At 41.2% G+C, this 19,503-nt stretch overlaps 1 protein-coding gene across 5 annotated transcripts in view; it reads right to left on the bottom strand.

Moving 5' to 3' along the window:
* Positions 1-231: 231 nt before the first annotated feature.
* The window catches only part of LOC124716670, a 30,383-nt gene continuing 11,111 nt past the window's right edge, over positions 232-19,503 (bottom strand). For all 5 annotated transcript variants that reach the window (XM_047243211.1, XM_047243218.1, XM_047243225.1 and 2 more), the window contains 2 exons: positions 8,868-8,995; positions 232-8,771 (listed from right to left, as the gene is read on the bottom strand). In XM_047243211.1, coding sequence (XP_047099167.1) covers positions 8,514-8,771; positions 8,868-8,995 — 386 coding nt within the window. In that variant the 3' untranslated portion in view covers positions 232-8,513. The remainder of the gene's footprint in view (positions 8,772-8,867; positions 8,996-19,503) is intronic.

Below are 19,503 nucleotides of genomic sequence, written 5' to 3'. Positions count from 1 at the left end.
TCGTCCAAACTGAAAACTGCAAAATACATTTTCTTAATACAGTGCCTCAATAATACCATGTTTTTATGTCAGCTTCTGAAGGTAATGACATAGTATTAAAAATTAATACTGATAATGGTTGCTTCTAACTGAATATTGTATATTTTGCTTTAAAAATAGAGGGCTTATTCAAAACAATTTTACAATTCAGATTTTATCGCTTTCCAAATATAGTATTTTTTTAAATCAATAAAGAATAGCCTATATCTGACAAGTTATTCCAGTGTTGTATGACAAATAATGCATTCTGTTAGGGTGGTGAACTATCTAAATAATTTTAAGAAGTGATTACAGATTTTTATTAACAATTGGCCAAAAAGTTACAATTTCTTATATAAATTTTGAGATCAAGAAACAGTGCTGAAAAATATAACAACCTCTGCAATGCAAACAATGGAATTCACAGGAGAGATCAGAATTCATATTTCTTATTTTGAATCACTAGAAATGTTCAGGTTTACCTACTGAGCATCTTCACTATGTACAATTAAGATACATCTGTAATAATGTCTGCATGTCATCCTCATCTAAACTGACATATCATTCAACAATCTATCATCTTATTACTTGGGAAATTAAACTACTACAAACACAATGAAAGCATAGACAATGCCTCTCATTCCAAATAAAGTCACACAGACTGGTTAACAAAATATTTGCTGTTGATTCACTAAGGATGATTGCATTGATTAATTTCACATGAAATTAAGGTAACATTATTAATTAATAAATTTGATAGTTTCATGACACATATGAAGTAAATATACTATTCGTTATTTGCATGATAACATGCAATTTTCTACTGAACAGCCTCACATTAATTCTTTTCCTATTAAAATGTCACATTTATGATTAAACATTATCACAGATAAAAAAATATACAACTAATAGTCCTTTTGTCAATCTTGTTCTAAATACATCAGTGATTAAGCATGCCAAATGATTTTGTAGCAATTATGAACATTCTCCCATCATGTATTATTACAATCATACAATTATTCACATTTTATCTGAGACCAAGTGATGCAGTACTGTGTATTTGTCATTCAATGAATGTAATTATCAGTCACAATACCCGAAATTTGCTTTTACTTTCACAAAGATTATTTTGTAACAAAATCACAAGACATGGATAATAAACAAAGGTAATATTTCAAATTGGAAGTCTTGACTGGAGAAGACATGATTTTTTTCTGATTCTATTACACGAATCGGTATTTTTAAATTACAAGGCAAAATTAAGATTCTGTGTGTGGCATTGATGACTGGAAAAGAAAAATATTGCCTTTTGACAGCAGAGGATGTGCCAGTATTAAATAAAGAATAATGAACAGAGAAATTAAACTATGGAATGACAGCAAAGTAGAAATATGACTTTACCACGTGAAATCACTTGATGAATTGATAGTACCAGAGATGACAATTCAGATACTGACCTACCAAATTTTACTTTGGATCAGTTGCACAGGAAAGTATGTAATGTTAGCTGACAAACCAGCTACTGACAAACCAGCTACTCACATTACTACAGTATTATGGTGAAGTGAAGACATGGCAGCCTCATTTAGGCGTAAATGTTAAGTGATGTTTTAAAGCTGAAATACGAAAATGTTGGAGATGAAGGAGAGGGAAAGAGGGAGAAACAATAACAATAGTGGTTATTTGATGTACAAAGCACTAAGTATTTTGTCATCCAATCAGTCTAAACTGCAAGACCCCTCAGAATCAATTAGTTTTTTCACCTTGAACCCAGTTCATAAAAACACACACACACACACACACACACACACACACACACACACACACACACACACACACACGATCTGCAGAAACTAAGAAACAGAAAAAAAATATGGAAAAGGAAGGAAGACATACATGTATCATGTCAGTAACGACACCATTATGGACTAAGCACAGGTTCACAGTGCGGAAGGGAATTTTTCAGTATTCATTGCAAAGGAATTACCAGTGTTTACTATAAGCAGTTTAAGGAAACCAAGAAAAACCTAAACATGACTGGGGATTCGCTCTGTGTTCCTCCTCAATGCGAGTAGTGTCTTCCCCACCAAGGTACCCATCTCATTGATATTGGGGAATGACCTGAGTCAAGAATTTACCTCCTACTATGCAATATTACCCCCTGTGAGACTCAGACCAATTTCGGAATTACAAACTTAAAAATAATATTTCAATATCTTTCTTGTCTTGTCTACAAAACACACAAAATGGGCAGCATTTACTAAATTTTGAAGTTCCTAATTTTTTTCAGTTCCTATCTTTAATATACAAGATTTGGAAACAATTGAAAATAATGAAAACTGGACCAAAATTAAAACTCCAATCAATCTAAATTGCCATTATTTGTGTAACTGATGTATCATGCCAATGAAAAGAGTGTTAAAGAGGAAGCTTCCACTCATGTCCTGCATTGACAGAAGGGTTCAGTCTTATTTTTCTGTATAGCAGTCACTATGTAAATGATTGCTTTCACTTTTATTCCTCCCAGTCATTTGTTTGTTCACAAGCATATTCAGGCTGTTTTTCTCCCCGAGCAGTATGCATTCCTCTTACTTACAACTGCTCACAAGAAATTAAGCATCACAAGAAATTAAGCATCACAAGAAATTAAGCATCACAAGAAATTAAGCATCACAAGAAATTAAGCATCACAAGAAATTAAGCATCACAAGAAATTAAGCATCACAAGAAATTAAGCATCACAAGAAATTAAGCATCATTGAGTAAATATGAAGGTTAAATTAACAGATCAAAAATCTATATATTTCTAATAGTTCTGGATTTCAGTAAACTTTCCTGGAGCACCAGTGTGACAGTAAACATGAAAATAAAATTCTGTCACTGAAAAATCCTTTTCAAACACATTTCGTGGAAACCATGTATAGAAATTTGGACAACATAATTATGTGTCTACTGATAAAGATCAACAGCAAAGTAAGCCAATTCATAAAAAAGCTGAAGGACTGCTGTCATAGCTAATGCTTTACACTCAAAAGATGAATGTGTCATCTCAGTTTCTAGTTTGAGAAGTACAGTTATGACACAAAGGTTTCAGATAATATGGCATTTGACTCAAATTCGTGATGTGAAAAAGACATGTTCACAAACAAAGAGTGGTGGGCCATATGAGAAGTCACTAATGTATAAAAGGAAACTTGGTATGTAATCAAGGTCAGAAATATGCACCAGTCTTTAGTTATGACTACAGTTATGAATATTTCAGTAAGTCAAACTGAGGAGAAAAGATGCTAAATGTTAATGCGTTCTGTCAAGCCAAGAAGAAATCTCAAGCATCCTTTTTTTCAGAGAGAGAGAGAGAGAGAGAGAGAGAGAGAGAGAGAGAAAGGGTCGGGCGGAGGGGGGGGGGGTGCAACACACATTAGATAATTATGACCTATTATAATTATGGCTCTGATTTTTAGGTAAAAAGTTTTTATAATTACATAAATTATTGTTTTTCAGTTGTTTGCACACAATATTTACAATTTTTATCAATGTGCTAGATATTTTAGTTTATTTCTTTTCTTTTGTGTGTTACTTAAAAGAGGAAGAACCTGTCCGCTGCCCTAAATGAAAAGTACAAGTTATTCTATTTCTGTGTATCAGCCTGCAGCACTGTGTTTATCATCTTATCAGTTGCAGTTACCATAAAAGCTGGGAATTTCCTTATCCATAGCCATATTGCACCATGTGTATCATCTTCCTAGTAACATATTCACATGTAGTTCATTTCTGGTGCTAGGAAGTGCAAGGCAATACTACAATGCCTAAAGTAAAAGCAAGAACAAATTATCATCAACTGCAGCAGTATGTTTCAGAATTTAAGGAGAATTTAATTCAGATTGACATGCCCTGTTCTGCCAATCTTATGGGAAAGCAGGAAAGACTAAACAGCGATTCCAAGTTAAACAACTGGGTGGGGGGAGAGGGGGGGGGGTGGCAGTTTTGCACTTGCTAAACAAACAGCTTCTAATAAATGATGCAGTTTGAGGATGTTCTGCAATATCTCATAAATTTTCAGTTTATTGTGAAGATTTGTGTAAGCTATTTGTTTTAGTCAACATATATCTTTCTAATGTAAGTAATACAGCGTTAAGAAAGTTAGTCTCCAAAATTTCAAATCTTGACATTCCTGAAAAGTCAGCATTGCGTAAATAGCTTCCAAAGTGTTACCAACAAATTCATTACATGTGTGAAAATGACAAAATATGGGTTAATAACAGATGCTGCATCACATAATTATGAAGAAGGCACTGGCAGGTTTTATTAGTTTGTCAGGTCCCCAGAGGATTTAATTAACAAAATGACATAGCTATTCTTAGCAACGGGGGACGCCGCGCAGTGAAACCCACAGTTCCACAGACACGGAAGGGAAAGTGTCACACAGTACAAATAGCCTGAGCTAGTAAACACGTCAAGGATACGAACGAGACCTTGGAGGACAAGAAAGAACTTTCCGTCCCGGGACTCTGCTGGACATATTGAAACCAATATAGGTCCACAGCGACAAAATGCCCGGGAAGACCAAAAAATAAATTAGAGAAAGCGGATGCGAGGGCTGCGTCCGAGCAGGGCAGACCTTCAAAATGGGTATTTAAGGACATCCACGAGCAGCAAGAAACAGAGCCATCGCAGAAGTTGAAGAGGACACAAGCAGACAAGGCCCGACAGCATTGAGAAGGTAGCAGCCGCTACTGATGAGGCTATAGGAACTGCAACTACGAGATGACTGGTGATGCTCTGATGGAAGCAACTACAACTGTCAGTTAAGTAGAAGTTTCGCATTGGAATAGTTTTGAACAGGGACAGTTTGTCTCTGTCTCAAGTAGCCTCTACAGTTAGTTTCAGCAATAGAAGGAACAAGCCACTTGGTGGTGCTTGTCTCCTGTGAGATAGGACAAGGGTCCATTATTTAAAATGAAGAGTGAATTCAAAGGTGGTAGTTCTCGTGAGTAGTCGTTTCCGACAGAGTGAGAAGTGGAGATTCTGGCTGAATGTATAGAAGCGTACAGAGTAAGGGGAAGGGTCTGACACCTCACATGTCCTTTGTGATATTAGTTCAATAAATTGCGTTAAAGGAGAAATCTCACCTTACTGTTTTGACAGTTCAGTGCTGCCAATTCCCACTTTTACCTGCTACCTATTGAAAGTATTGTCTAATGTATCTACACGCCCTTAGACAGTCCAGGAGATTCTACTCCCTCTCACCTTCATAATAAAGGCTAGTTAAAGGGAACCACAAACCCATAATTGTCGCCAACGTCCCGATTGCACCACGCAGGCTTGACCAACTCTATATTGGTATCCGGGACCTGTGCCAGGACGCGACAAGTTATTCTAAAATGATCAACGTTACATGCACTGTGCATAGTTTACACAGGCTATGTGACGAAGTTAAAGCATTATATCTTTAGGCAAATTTATTTCTAATGGGGAAAACTGTTAGTGAAGTTGCTGAGAAGAATTCACCCCAATGTATCACAGCTACCTATCCCAGTAGTAACGCAGTGGGGAACTTCACTCCTTGCAGCCCAGCAGCATACAGTAAAATTTGATGGTCTGGCGTTAGCGGTTGATGTAGTAGAGAAAGGGGATGAAATTTCAATTGGAATACTTTAGGAAATGTTAAGTAACACAGTGTTAAAAAATTTGCCATAGTTATCTGTTGTGTTTCCTTAGCAGCACAATGTAAAAAATTTAAAGGGGTGGGGGGTCCTTCTGTCAAACAGTTCAGTATGTTCACGACATTGAACGAAAACTTTATTGTCATAGTGGATCTACAGCACCAATGTTACAAAATCAAGTCAGATGTGTTTGAAAACAGTGAATTTCAAACTGGGCAAAACTTCAAATGTCCATCAAAAGGAGGCTATCAATTTGTGTGTGTGTGTGTGTGTGTGTGTGTGTGAATGAATGAAAGAGTGAGCTGACCTGCCATAAATTTTCCAGACCGACATCTTAAAGTGAGCACTCATTCTTCCAGTATAGGGCAGCGTTTCAGCATAATCATCAGTGATTTGTAATGAACAACTTTAGAATGAATCTCTCTGTGTATCTTCATTCTTCAGCAATCAGTGAGGCGTAGCATAAACTGCATCCATAAACACTGCATGTTGCTCAGATGTACAAAAATTTACCAAATTATAATTAAATATGTTTACTTATTTGTCATATTTCAAATGTTTCTAAATATGTAAAAAATAAATAACTCCAGCTTTTAAGCACCTAAAAATCTGAGCCCTAATGTTAACACTGCACAACGCCACATGATTCATCACTAATTTCTTACATTGGTATTTTCATAATAACTAAAATTTATCTTGCAAAGACAAATTTTAGTTTTATGTGCAACTATGCATTGTTGCTTTTGAGCAAATTATTGATTGGCCACAATATTACTGCATGTAGGAGTGATGGTGATTCGGTCCAAGTGCAATAGTATCATCGTTCAGCAGTATGTGTGACTGTTTACAAAACACTTACTGGGTACTGGGTTCACAATGTTTATGCAAGGTGATTAAACAATATCCATTTTTTACTTTCACAGGGGGCGGGGGTGGGGGCTCTTTATACATTTGGCAGAAAAATAACATCACTGTGTTTCTGAGAACCACAAAAACAGGGCTGGGTGTAATTAACAAACCTCCTCTTTTAACACCTCCACTGCATGGTCCTGGAGAAATATCACTTATGTTGGTGAAAGTTTCCTTCCAAACACTTCATATGCTTTGTTGTGACACTCAAAATACATAAATTTGGATTTACAGCAACACTCAGTGTACAAAGTATGCTACCTCAAAATACAATGATCTAGAGACAATACTGTGTAATACACAAGTTTTAAGTTTTCAATAAACCCCCAAAAAAATTTGTCTCTGCAATGTTTTCTGATTATGGTGATATTGAACATTTGGACTACTCTTTGCCAGAAATGTGATCCATCATTTACCTTTATGTTGCCCACAATACTAGCATGGTCAAACAAGTGAAAAGAGGAAACTTATTCCTGGAACTTTCTGTATTCTACAGCTGAAGCTAACCAGTAAACAGAAACTTATAACAGTAAGGTACATCATAAGGATAGTAGCCACAATCTATTAAATCAACGGAGTACCTTACCTCATTTTAATTTTCTGGATAACAAATTGTATCCATGGCATCAATAAAACTGTACACATTTCCTCTAGAGTACTGTATTTCTCCAAAATGTTCTGCTATCTATTGAATGATGATTGTACTCTTAACAAATGAAGCATCTCAAGACACCCTGTCCATTCCCACAGGTAAGTCAACAATGATTAAATGATGACATTGTAGTAAGGTGAATATGGAGGAAGTTTACAAAAATGTATATTATTTTAATTATTTGGCCCGTTGAGACTCAAGCATACAAGACACTTAATTTTTGAATAGATTGACCAACAGAAATTGCTACTGAGAGTACAACTCCATAAGAGGTAAATATCTTTCTGTACACCAACTGAAACACTGGCCAACCCATTCTGGATACTCATTTTGAATATCTGTCTCAATACTACAGTACAACTGTTAATATTATATGAATAGTACTAAGGAAGGAATCAATTCTCTGTAACTGTGCTTTCTGTATTTTCTACTTGGAAGTGGACTTTCTGCATTTTTTGCCAACTAGGTTGCTAGATATTCCATGTAGGATTTGAAACACAAATGTACCCATACATACTTCCCGAAAAGAACTTAGAATCAAAGTTTGTTCAAAGAATACAATTTGTTGTCTGTATAAGTGGATATTGTTCCTCCAGAGCTGATACATCACAAAATAAATTTAAAACATACATTCTCATTTACCCTGACTAATTATTTAGTCTTCTAAAATGATGCAAAGAAATATGCACATTTACAGTTGGGTCTTTCAACTTATTGAAATATTTGTACTTCTGCACTGTAATTAATTTAGCACCATTGCAATCTTAATAACTAAATAGTATAATACATTTTTAACTTGGGTGAACTACTTTGGAGATAATAGCACATTTGGTAGGAAGTGTTCACCATTTTGCTCTTTACAGTCTTTGCAGTAAGTGTCAATCTCTTACTGCTTCCTAGCCATTTTAATGGACTTCAGTGACTGATTCAGCTACAACATGAACTCTAGTACAGGTGTAGCACATACATTTAGTCTCTAAGTAACACTTCATTCTCAAACAAAACAAGTTACACTCAAATATAATCACAAGCCTTGCATTTTAAAAAGAAGGAGATCACCTTAAATGCACACCACATTCTTGGCTATTAAGTGTCTGGACATCAGTAATGTAACCAAAACTATATGCATTATCACCAGCTTAATGTAGCGGAACCTGCGACATTTTGGAAACTGTTGCTCCAAGCATATATCACTTTTTCACTTCTAAGCATAGCTCTTCATTGAGCAGTATTTCATACTCTGTGAAAATGGAATTCTCAAGCTTGGGCAATTATGCACTTAGCCTTACAACACCAAGATAACTATATCCATCTCTAAGAATAATTCTTCTATTCATGTCTCTCTGTTGTATGAAAATGCGATCTGTGGAATTGAGGTATCTGACAACTGATGTAAAGCAGCTCACTTCATTCAGAGTCTGACTACCTGAACTTGCACTGCAGTAGGATAGGACAGAGGAGTTGCTCTGACTACCGTGCCTTAAGTTCAGGGAGTAGCTATTTGTAACTTGTGAAGTCAAATAATGGATCTGGAATAAAATAACATGCCAGTAAAAATTTAGCAATACGCTGTTAACTGACTTTAAAGAGAACAGTTTCAGACAACTGCAACAGAAGATATGTACCTGAGAATATATATAGTAAAGCCCACTCTCTGTCACCTCAACCGCTGCTTTTCCTTGTTTCAGCTGGAAGGCTGAGAAACTGAATCTTCCAGATGCAGCATCATCAAGGAACCATGGAGCAACCAAACCTGCAATTTTGTTTTTAGAAAACAGAAATTTAATAACAATACTTTCAAAATTTACAGGACATACTATTTACATGTACATATCCAACTGATAAAACTGTCCGATATATTCTGAAGACAAAGATTTGTTTATTTGGAACTGCAATTTTTGCAAAAGCTTAACACTATGACCAAAAATAACACCATGATTGTGTAGGTAGCAGATAATTTTTAAAACTAGTGCCTAGCTGAAGATGAAATCTAAAGAGCCTGAAGTACGCAGAAAAGCTGTAATGAAAAGAACAAATCAATTATATTTTACATCAACAGCTGCCCTCACTCTACTCCATATTCATATAACAAAAGTGAATAATGAATGATACCTCTCCTACATCCCTGTTTCTAAAGTGGCTGTAAGAAGTTATGTTATATCCAAATAGAAAATTTAATAAAGTAAAATACTTCCAGACATTCATTTTTGTTTAGAGGCATGCAATGAAAGGGTCAGTTGTCTGGATGGAGAACACTCACTCCGTGGTCTGGAGAAAAGCACGCAAAATCTTGAGAATTTGATGAAGTACCTCACGAGAAAATTAGGTGGGCTATAAACATCACAGCAAATGATGCCTGTTGTCTGTATTTCAAGGTCATTCTATGGTCATTCCAGCAACTGGCAGAGAAGGTTGAGAAGACCAGCTTTACACATGGAGTTTCAACAAAGCTCAATTTGCAGCATTTTCCCCAGAATTGATTGTTGCCGTTTGGTTCTGAGCTGAGTGGAACGAACCAAATGAGAGACTTCAAAGATGTGACAAGCTAGGCTGTTTGATGATGTTTGGTTTGTGGGGTGCTCAACTGTGCAGTCATCAGTGCCCATACCAAGTCCCAATTTTCACACAGTCCAATATTTTTTACAATCCAATTGAACCACTGTCAGAAATTATGATGATGAAATGATGAAGAAAACACAAACACCCAGGCCCCGGTCAGAGAAAATCCCCTACCCATCTAGGAATCAAACCTGGAACCCCACGATCCAGAGGCAGCAACACTAGCCACTAGACCGTGAGCTGCAGACAAGCTAGGCTGTGATTTCCTGAACTGGAGCACAGGGATGAGAACTGTACAGTTCCTGTAAGCAGGTCAGCTGTGCACTACACATCAGAGGCTGCTACTCAGATAGCTGACAGTGTGGTGCGCACACACAGATTTTTCAGATTAGGCAACTCTCCATCCATTCCAGATATTGATAGCTGTAGGAAATTCTGAAATATCAGTGTAAGATCGAAAGAAATGCCTCTTACAGGTGACAGTATTAAATTCCTAATGGTAAACTGCCGAAGCATGCACAACAAAGTGTCAGAGTTTGAAGTGCTCATGAAAAGTAGTGAGGCTCACATAATACTAAAAAGGAGAGGACGACTACTCGTCATCGCCAAATTCATCGAAATTTATGGTACATGTAGGGCATGGTGAGATGTGGAAATGCCCAAAGTGGGAACTTCAGATGGCCAAGCGTTTCGGAAATAAAAGGAATTTTGATTCAGATCTGTCACTATGTGCACCTTATCAATTGTCCCTCTGACACTGTGTTTAGGAAGTGGTGCTTGACTCAGTGGTAAGAAAATGGACTCGTATTGAAAGGATTGCACGTTCACACTTTTTTCACAATGCACTGAAAGTGTTAGATCAAGGCAACCAGGTAGATGCAGTATTTCTTGTTTCCAAAAAACTTCTGACTCAGTATCACACCTACACTTATTGTCAAAAGTATGATCATATGGGATATCAAGTGAAATTTATGACTGGACAGAGGACTTTTTAGCAGAGAGGACACACTGTCCTTGTCAGAAGTAAAAGTAACTTCAGGTGAGCCTCAGGGGAGTGTATTTGGGCCCTTTCTGTTCACATTGTATATTAATGACCTTGCAGACATTATTAATACTAAAATCAGGCTTTCTGCAGATGATGCAGTTATCTATAATGAAGTACTATCTGACAAACTGCATAAATATTCAGTCAGATCCTGCCAAGATTTCAGCATGGGTCAGATACTGGCAACTTGCTCTAAATGTTATGATATGTAAAATTTTGCACTTCAAAAAACTAAAAAAAGCATAGTATCCTATAATATCAATGAGTCACTGTTGGAATCAGTCAACTTGTACAAATACCCAAGTCTAAAAATTGATGACATAGGTCCACTCATGGGTAAAGCAGGTAATACACTTTGGTTTATTGGTACAATACTGGGGAAATGCATTCAATCTGCAAAGGAGATTGCTTACAAATCACTCATGCGACTGTGACTACAATATTTCTAAAGTGTGTGGGAGCCATACCAGATATGACTAATAGAAGATATTTAACGTATACAGAGAAGGGCAGCACGAATGATCACAGGTTTGTTACCTCCATGGGAGTGTGTCACAGATATTGAAGGAACTGAACTGGAAGATTCTTGATGATAGATGTAAACTATTCCAAGAAAGTCTTCACAATGTTGCAAGAACTATCTTTAAATGATTATTCTAGGAACATATTGCACACTTAACGGCCGTGAAGATAAGAGTAATTACTGCATGCACACAGGTATTTAAACAATTATTCTTCCTGCAGTCCATATGTAATTGGAACAGGAAGAAACCCTAGTAAGTGGTACAATGGGATGTACCTTCTGCCATGCACCTCATGGTGGTTTGCATGATATAGATGAAGAAATTACAACCTATTGTTAGTGCTAATAAATGCTCTATAGGGAGCATGAAAGGCAGATTGATTGTTTGTTGGTTGGTTTAAAGGCGGGAAAAGGGACCAAACTACGAGGTCATCAGACCCTTGTTCCTAATAAAACAATGCCACAAGTGTGAGAATAAAACCGATGAAACATATAACACAAAACGGAAAGAAAGGGAAAGCCACAAGAATGAAGGTAAGGCAACAAACACAAAAAGGAACAAAAGAGGACAAGAAAACAACAGAGAGAAGCTAGAAACAGAAGAGAGTAAAACATGAAAGCAGATTACAGTGGCTGGCCAACCACGAGAATAAAAAGGAAAAGCCAGGCACTCTGCAACACATTAAAACCTCCACCCTAAAAGCACTATGGTGGAGGACACAGAGGGACGAAGGACATGCGCTACAACCTACATAGAAGTATAAAACCCACTCTCACGGATAAAACTTAAAACTACAGATGCTGTGGAGGCATTGTTGCCCAACACCAAAGGTAGGGTGCTGGGAAAGTTAAAAGTCTGCCGCAGAGCGGCTAAAAGTGGGCAGTCCAACAAGAGCTGGATGACTTGTCATTTGGGAGCCACAGCGACACTGAGGTGGGTCCTCGTGATGGAGTAGGTAACCACGCATTAGCCACGTATGGCCAATGGCGAGCCGGCACAGGACAAATGATTCCCTGCGAGAGGCCTGCATGGAAGAATTCCACACATTCACAGTCTCCTCAATGACACGCAGTTTGTTGTGCATGCTGTTATTCCATTCTATCTCACAAAGCCGGAAAACGCTGCTGTGTAAGACAGAACACAGGTCAGCTTCGGAGATGCCTCCAGAAGTGGTTTCCGTGTCGCCTGTTTGGCCAGCCTGTCGGAAAGTTTGTTGCCGGGGATTCCAACATGTCCTGGGGTCCACAAAAACAACACGGAATGGTGGGACTTTTCCAGGCCATAGATAAGACTCCTGAATGGAAGTTATCAGAGGGTGACGAGGGTAGCACTGGTCGATAGCTAGTAGGCTCCTCAATGAGTCAGTAAACAGGAGAAATGACTCACCAGGACACGAGCGGAATTACTCAAGAGCACGAGATATGGCCGTCAGCTCTGCAGTGAAAACACTGCAGCCAACTGGCAAGGAGTGCTGCTCAATATGTCCTCCATGAACATATGCAAAGCCTATGTGACTATCAGACATTGAGTCGTTCATGTAAACCACTTCAGAGCCCCGGAACACGTCAAGAATCTAGAGGAAATGACAGCAGAGAGCGGCGGGGTTAACAGAGTCCTTAGGGTCATGCAAAAGGTCCAGCCAAAGCTGTGGCCGAGGCATACACCATGGGAGCATACAGGAATGGACCGTGGTAAAGGGAAGGACTTCAGTTCAGAGAAAAGGGATCGCAAGGAAACCGCAATCGACAGCCCCAATCCGGGCCACCAATGGGGGAGATGGACTGCCGAGGGCGGGAAAAGGAGATGGTAATTCGCATGCTCAGGGGAACTATGAATGTGTGCTGCATAACTGGTGAGAAGTTGTGCACGTCTGATCTGCAGTGGAGGGACACCAGCCTCCATCAGTACGTTGGTCACCGGACTCGTCCTAAAAGCTCCTGTCGCTACTCAAACCTCACAATGGTGCACAGGGTCAAGTAAATACAATGCTGAAGGTATTGCCAAACCATAAACCACACTCCCGTAGTCAATTTGGGATTGGACAATTGCTCTGTAGAGCTGCAGCAGCTTAGAGCGATCTGTACGCCAACTGGTGTTGCTCAGGCAACGGAGGGCATTGAGGTGCTGCCAGCACTTCTGCTTAAGCTGATGAAGATGAGGGAGCTAAGTCAATCGAGTGTCGAAAACCAGTCCTAGGAATTGATATGTCTCCGCTACAGTGAGTGGATTGTCATTAAGGTAAAGCGCGGGTTCCAGATGAACGGTACAACACCGACAGAAGTGCACGGCTGAAAACAAAAATATGGGCTACAGCCCTTGACTGCACCTTGTGGATGGTTCCCTGGAGGCGCCGCTCAGCAACAACAGCACTGGAGCAGCAGTACGAAACGCAAAAGTCGCCTGCATACAGAGAAGGTGAGACGGAGGGCCCTACAGCTGCTGCTGAACTGTTAATGGCCACCAAAAAGAGAGAGACACACTCAATACAGAGCCCAGCGGGACTCTGTTCTCCTGGATATGGATGGAACTATGGGAATCACCAACTTGGACATGGAAAAAACGGAGCAACAGGAAGTTATGGATAAAAATCGGGAGTGGACCGCAGAGATCCCACTCACACAATGTGGCAAGGATATGATGTCGCCAAGCTGTGTCGTATGCTTTATGTAAGTCAAGAAAGATGGCAATCAGGTGTTGCCATCTGGAAAAGGATGTTCAGATGGCAGACTCAATGGACACTAGATTATCAGTGGTAGACCGACCCTGGCAGAAGCCGCCCTGACATGCAGCCAGCAAGCCACGAGACTCCAGGACCCAACCCAACCGCCAACATGCCATATGTTCCAGGAGCATATAAAGAATGTTGGTGAGGCTGATGGTCCGATAGCTATCCACATCAAGTGGGTTTTTACCAAGTTTGAGCACTAGAATGATGGTGCTCTCCCGCCATTGCCATGGAAAGACACCACCGCACCAGATCCGGTTGAAGATGACAAGAAGATGTCACTTGTAGTCAGGTGAGAGATGTTTAATCACCTGGCTGTGGATCCAATCAGGCCCAGGAGCAGTGTCAGGGCAATGAGCAAGGGCACTGAGGAGATCCAACTCTGTAAATGGGGTATTATAGGATTCACTGTAGCGTGTAGTGAAAGAGTACATTCCTTTCCAGCTGCTGTCAGTGTGCGAAAGGCTTGGGGTAATTCTCCAACGCAGAGGCTCGAGCAAAGTGCTCGGCAATTGTGTTTGCGTCAGTACACAACTAGCCATTTATGGTAACACCGAAGACAGTGTTGGGGCCTGGTACCAGAAAAGACATTTGATCTTTGCCCAGACTTGGGAAGGTGGTGTATGGCACCCAACAGTGGAGATGTATCTCTCCCGATACTCCTCCTGTAATCTGTGATCTGTATATTGAGCAAGCGGTAAAGGAAACAAAAGAAAAATTCGGAGTAGGTATTAAAATTCATGGAGAAGTAAAAACTTTGAGGTTCGCCGATGACATTGTAATTTTGTCAGAGACAGCAAAGGTCTTGAAAGAGCAGTTGAACGGAATGGACAGTGTCTTGAAAGGAGGATATAAGATGAACATCAACAAAAGCAAAATGAGGATAATGGAATGTAGTCCAATTAAATCGGGTGATGCTGAGGGAATTAGATTAGGAAATGAGACACTTAAAGTAGTAAAGGAGTTTTGCTACTTAGAGAGTAAAATAACTGATGATGGTCGAGGTAGAGAGGATAAAAAATGTAGACTGGCAATGGCAAGGAAATTGTTTCTGAAGAGAAATTTGTTAACATCGAGTATAGATTTAAGTGTCAGGAAGTCGTTTCTGAAAGTATTTGTATGGAGTGTAGCCATGTATGGAAGTGAAACATGGACAATAACTACTTTGGACAAGAAGAGAATAGAAGCTTTCGAAATGTGGTGCTACAGAAGAATGCTGAAGATACGTAACTAATGAGGAGGTATTGAATAGGATCGGGGAGAAAGGAAGTTTGTGGCACAACTTGACTAGAAGAAGGGATCGGTTGGTAGGACATGTTTTGAGGCATCAAGGGATCACAAATTTAGCATTGGAGGGCAGCGTGGAGGGTAAAAATCGTAGAGGGAGACCAAGAGATGAATACACTAAGCAGATTCAGAAGGATGTAGGTTGCAGTAGGTACTGGGAGATGAAGCTTGCACAGGATAGAGTAGCATGGAGAGCTGCATCAAACCAGTCTCAGGACTGAAGACCACAACAACAACTCCTCCTTCCATTTTTTGGAAAGGTAGTGAACATGGCCATGGAGCCGTTTAAAGGCTATGAGGTGCTCCAGCGAAGGGTGCTGCTTATGCCACTGTAGAGCTCGTTGACACTCCTTAATTGCTTCAGCAACTTCCAGTGACCACCAAGGGACTGCCTTAGGCCTCGGGCACCCTAAAAAGCAAGGGATCGCATTTTCTGCCGCAGAAACAATTGTGCTAGTCACCTGCTCAACTATCATATCGTTGTTAGTGCATGGGGGAGATTCAGCGGTGACAGCAGAGGTGAAAGTTCCCCACTCCGCCTTGTTCAAAGCCCTTCTGGGCAGGCATCCGTGATCCTGACACTGGGGCAGTGACAGTAAGATAACTGGTCACTACGATACAGGCCATAATGTGCTCTCCAGTGGATAGCTGGGAGATATCCTGGGCTACAAATTGATAAATCAATGGTCGACTAACTACCATGAGCCACACTGAAATATGTGGTGGCCCCAGTATTTAAGAGGCAGAGGTCAAATTATGACAAAAGTTTTGACATCTCTGCCCTGGCCAGTAAGCATTGTACCACTCCACAAGGGGTTATGGACATTAAAGGCTTAGGGAGCTGATCTGTCAGGGCATCTAACACATTCAGGGGTACTGCACCATCTGGAGGGAGATATACCTTTCAGACAGTTATTTCCTGCGTCATCCTTATTCTGACAGACACAGCTTCAAAAGGGGTTTGAAGGGGCACATGTTCACTACAGTCCGAGTATGCAAACTCCACCCGACACTATTATATTCACTAGGTTCCTGTAATATCCCTTATAGCCAAGGAGGACAGGAGTCCGCATTGCTAGGAATCAGGTTTCCTGGAGGACAATGCAGATAGCAGGTGTAAAGCTTTACAGTTGCCGTAGCTCAGCCAGGCAGTGGAATAAACCGCTGCAATTCCACTGGAGGATGACATCACTGTGAGACTGGGAAGGCATGGAGCATTCAACGAGGTAGTTTATCCCTCAGAGTCATCCGCTGCCACCAATTTATTGCCTGACCAGTCTATATCCATTGTGTCTGAGGGTCTGACGAGATCTAGGTCCTCATAGGACGCCAAAATCTCCACCCCATCCTTAGCCACAGAGCTTCTAGGTAGTGGTGGTGTGGGTGCCACTGGAATTTCCTTGGTCTTAGGGGTTTTCTTTTTGGATTTCTCTCACTGCTCCTTGTGTTTCCCTAGCTGGGAGGACTTCACTGGCTCAGTCTCCATGACTGAAGATGAGCGTGAAGCCCTACGACCAGCTGCTTTTGGGCTCTTCAGCCACTGGCAGGTGCCATCTTTCCTACTAGAAGAAACCTTGAAAGGGACTGACCCAAGGGACCCCTTCCTAGTGAGAGAAGCCAACGAAGACTTACACATCTCTAGCTTAGAAGTGGGGATGGGCATCCTCAATGGATGGAGGGGGGGAGGGAGGTGGGGGGGGGGGGGGGGGGGGGAGTGTTGCTCCCGAAGTGGGTGGTGCAGTAGTAACAGGGAGGGAAATGCCCCCACCATCATGGGGGCAGGTGTAATCTTCCGGCTCAGAGGTGATATGGGTTGGCGGAGCTGATGGTGCCAGAACTGTTTTAGCGTCAGCGTGAAACGATGTCGTACGCACAGGGTGCAGGTGTTCAAATTTTCTCTTAGCTGCAGTGTAGGTCAGTCTGTCCTGGGTCTTGCACTCCGATTTTCCTTTCTTTCTGGAGAATCTTGCAGTCAGGTGAGCAAGGCGAATGGTGCTCTCTGCATGTGAGACAGATGGGGGTGGGGCACATGGAGTATTGGGATGTGATGCACGTCCACAATCTTGGCATATGACACTGTAAGTACAGCTGAAAGACATATGGCCGAACTTCCAACACTTAAAGCTACGCATCGGGGGAGGGATATAGTGCTTTACATCACACAGATAGACCATCACATTGACCTTCTCGGGCAATGTACCACCCTCAAAGGCGAAGATGAAGGCACTGGTGGCAACCTGATTATCCTTCGGACCCCGGTGGACACCCCAGACGAAATGTACACCTCGCCGCTCTAAATTGGTGTGCAGCTCATCATTGGGATGCAAAAGAAAGTCACTGTGAAATATGATACCTTGGTCCCTATTTAAGCTCTTATGGGGCGTGATGGTTACTGAAACATCCCTAGCCTGTCACAAGTGAGTAACTCCCCTGACTGGGCAGAGGATGCTGTTTTGATCAAGATTGACCCAGATCTTATTTTGGACAAGCCCTGCACCTCCCCGAACTTGTCCTCTAAATGCTCAACAAAAAACTGAGGCTTCATCGTCATGAAAGATTCCCCATCAGCTCTCGAACATACAAGGTACCAGGGTGAATAATATCTGCTACCATCCTTAGTCTGACGTTCTTTCCATGGTGTGGCCAGGGAGGGGAACAATTTGGGGTTGTACTTCTGTGTATTGAATCGAGCTTGTGATCGCTTAGAGACTGCTGGTGTTTCACTACTAGCAAGAGATGATTGACTACGCTTCATCGTGTGTCATACGCCCAGATGTCACCCACTCCGACCAGGGGCCCTCCCCACAGGTGCTACCCAGCCATAGCAAAGGCTACCTGGCAGGATGGCCATTGCCAGGAGTCCCGATGCCCCAGGGGGATGGGCATCTACCCCTTGACATACGTGAAGAGTTAATGGCCTAGCGTCAGCAAAGCGATCCCTGTGTGGTCAGGGGGCTACAACCAACAGGGTACATGTTAGCCCCACCACAACAGACTGGCTACCGTGCTGGATATCAGGTACAAAGAAATCCATTGTCACCATCGATGCAGAAATCGACACTGCATAGTGCATGCTGGAAAACTCACCCGGGGGAGGAGACGGAGAGGCAAACTGAGGTACCTGCCCCAGATGGCAATTTTAGGGGTGGTGCCAAATTCATATTCTTTATGGAAAAATCTTGTTTCACAAAGTGCCTAGCATCCTGCACACATTGGTATATCGATTACTCATCAATATGAAATGCATCCCTGTTGGTTTTTGAGCACATTCCAAGATGATTCCTGAATGAATCATACATTGATTTTTGAATACGTGCATATTGTGTATGTTCTGTGTCTGCCAGAGGAAATCATATTGCATCTAGAAACAAAAACTCTCTCATAGACAAAGGGGTTGGGGCTACACGAGCTGAGCCGAATAAACCCGAACAGGTGAACGTCAATTGCTGTTTGTGATTCTTGAGTTTCTCCCGGCGTATTTGATAGTCAAAATATCCACGGGTGTGCTGCCGGTCTATAGTGTCCAACGGGCACAATATTTCGGCGATCATACATGTCGCCATCATCAGGTGAACTGGCGGACTGAGCTCCTGTGAACGTGCCGGCACGGAGATCCGTACGCTATGGCTGCTCAGAGGGAACTGGGTTCGGTCGCGGCGGCGGCTGATTTAAATACCCTCCGCCCGCGGCGCGCTCCCTCCGCCGTCCGCGCCCCGCGCCACGGTCGCGCGGTGGAACAGATTGCGACGGCGTCTGAGATGACGTCGGAGTGATGGCTCTGTCCGCCGTGATCGTCACAACCATACGTTTGCTCGATTTACTCTTGATTAACCCGATCGCTGGTTCCCAAGCCTTGCTAAGATTATAGTGAAATCCATAGATTCAGACTACCAGAGAGAAAATCAACAATAACAGGAATAAGCAGTAAGAAGGATAATATGTTATCTTCTTAGTGTCTCCAAGAAAAAAATATTTTTAACAAAATTTTTGCCAGATCACTACAATACTAAGGGCAGGGTTTAGAGTCCCTGGTGAGCATCTTCATAAGTTCAATTTTTGGAACAGCACCGAAAATGAGTTGTATGAACACGTAGTGACACCTACCAGACAAATGCAGAGTG

This window comes from Schistocerca piceifrons, chromosome 1, assembly GCF_021461385.2.
Source record: "Schistocerca piceifrons isolate TAMUIC-IGC-003096 chromosome 1, iqSchPice1.1, whole genome shotgun sequence".
Taxonomy (NCBI): Eukaryota; Metazoa; Arthropoda; class Insecta; order Orthoptera; family Acrididae; genus Schistocerca; species Schistocerca piceifrons.
This window is presented reverse-complemented; position numbering and strand designations above follow the sequence as displayed.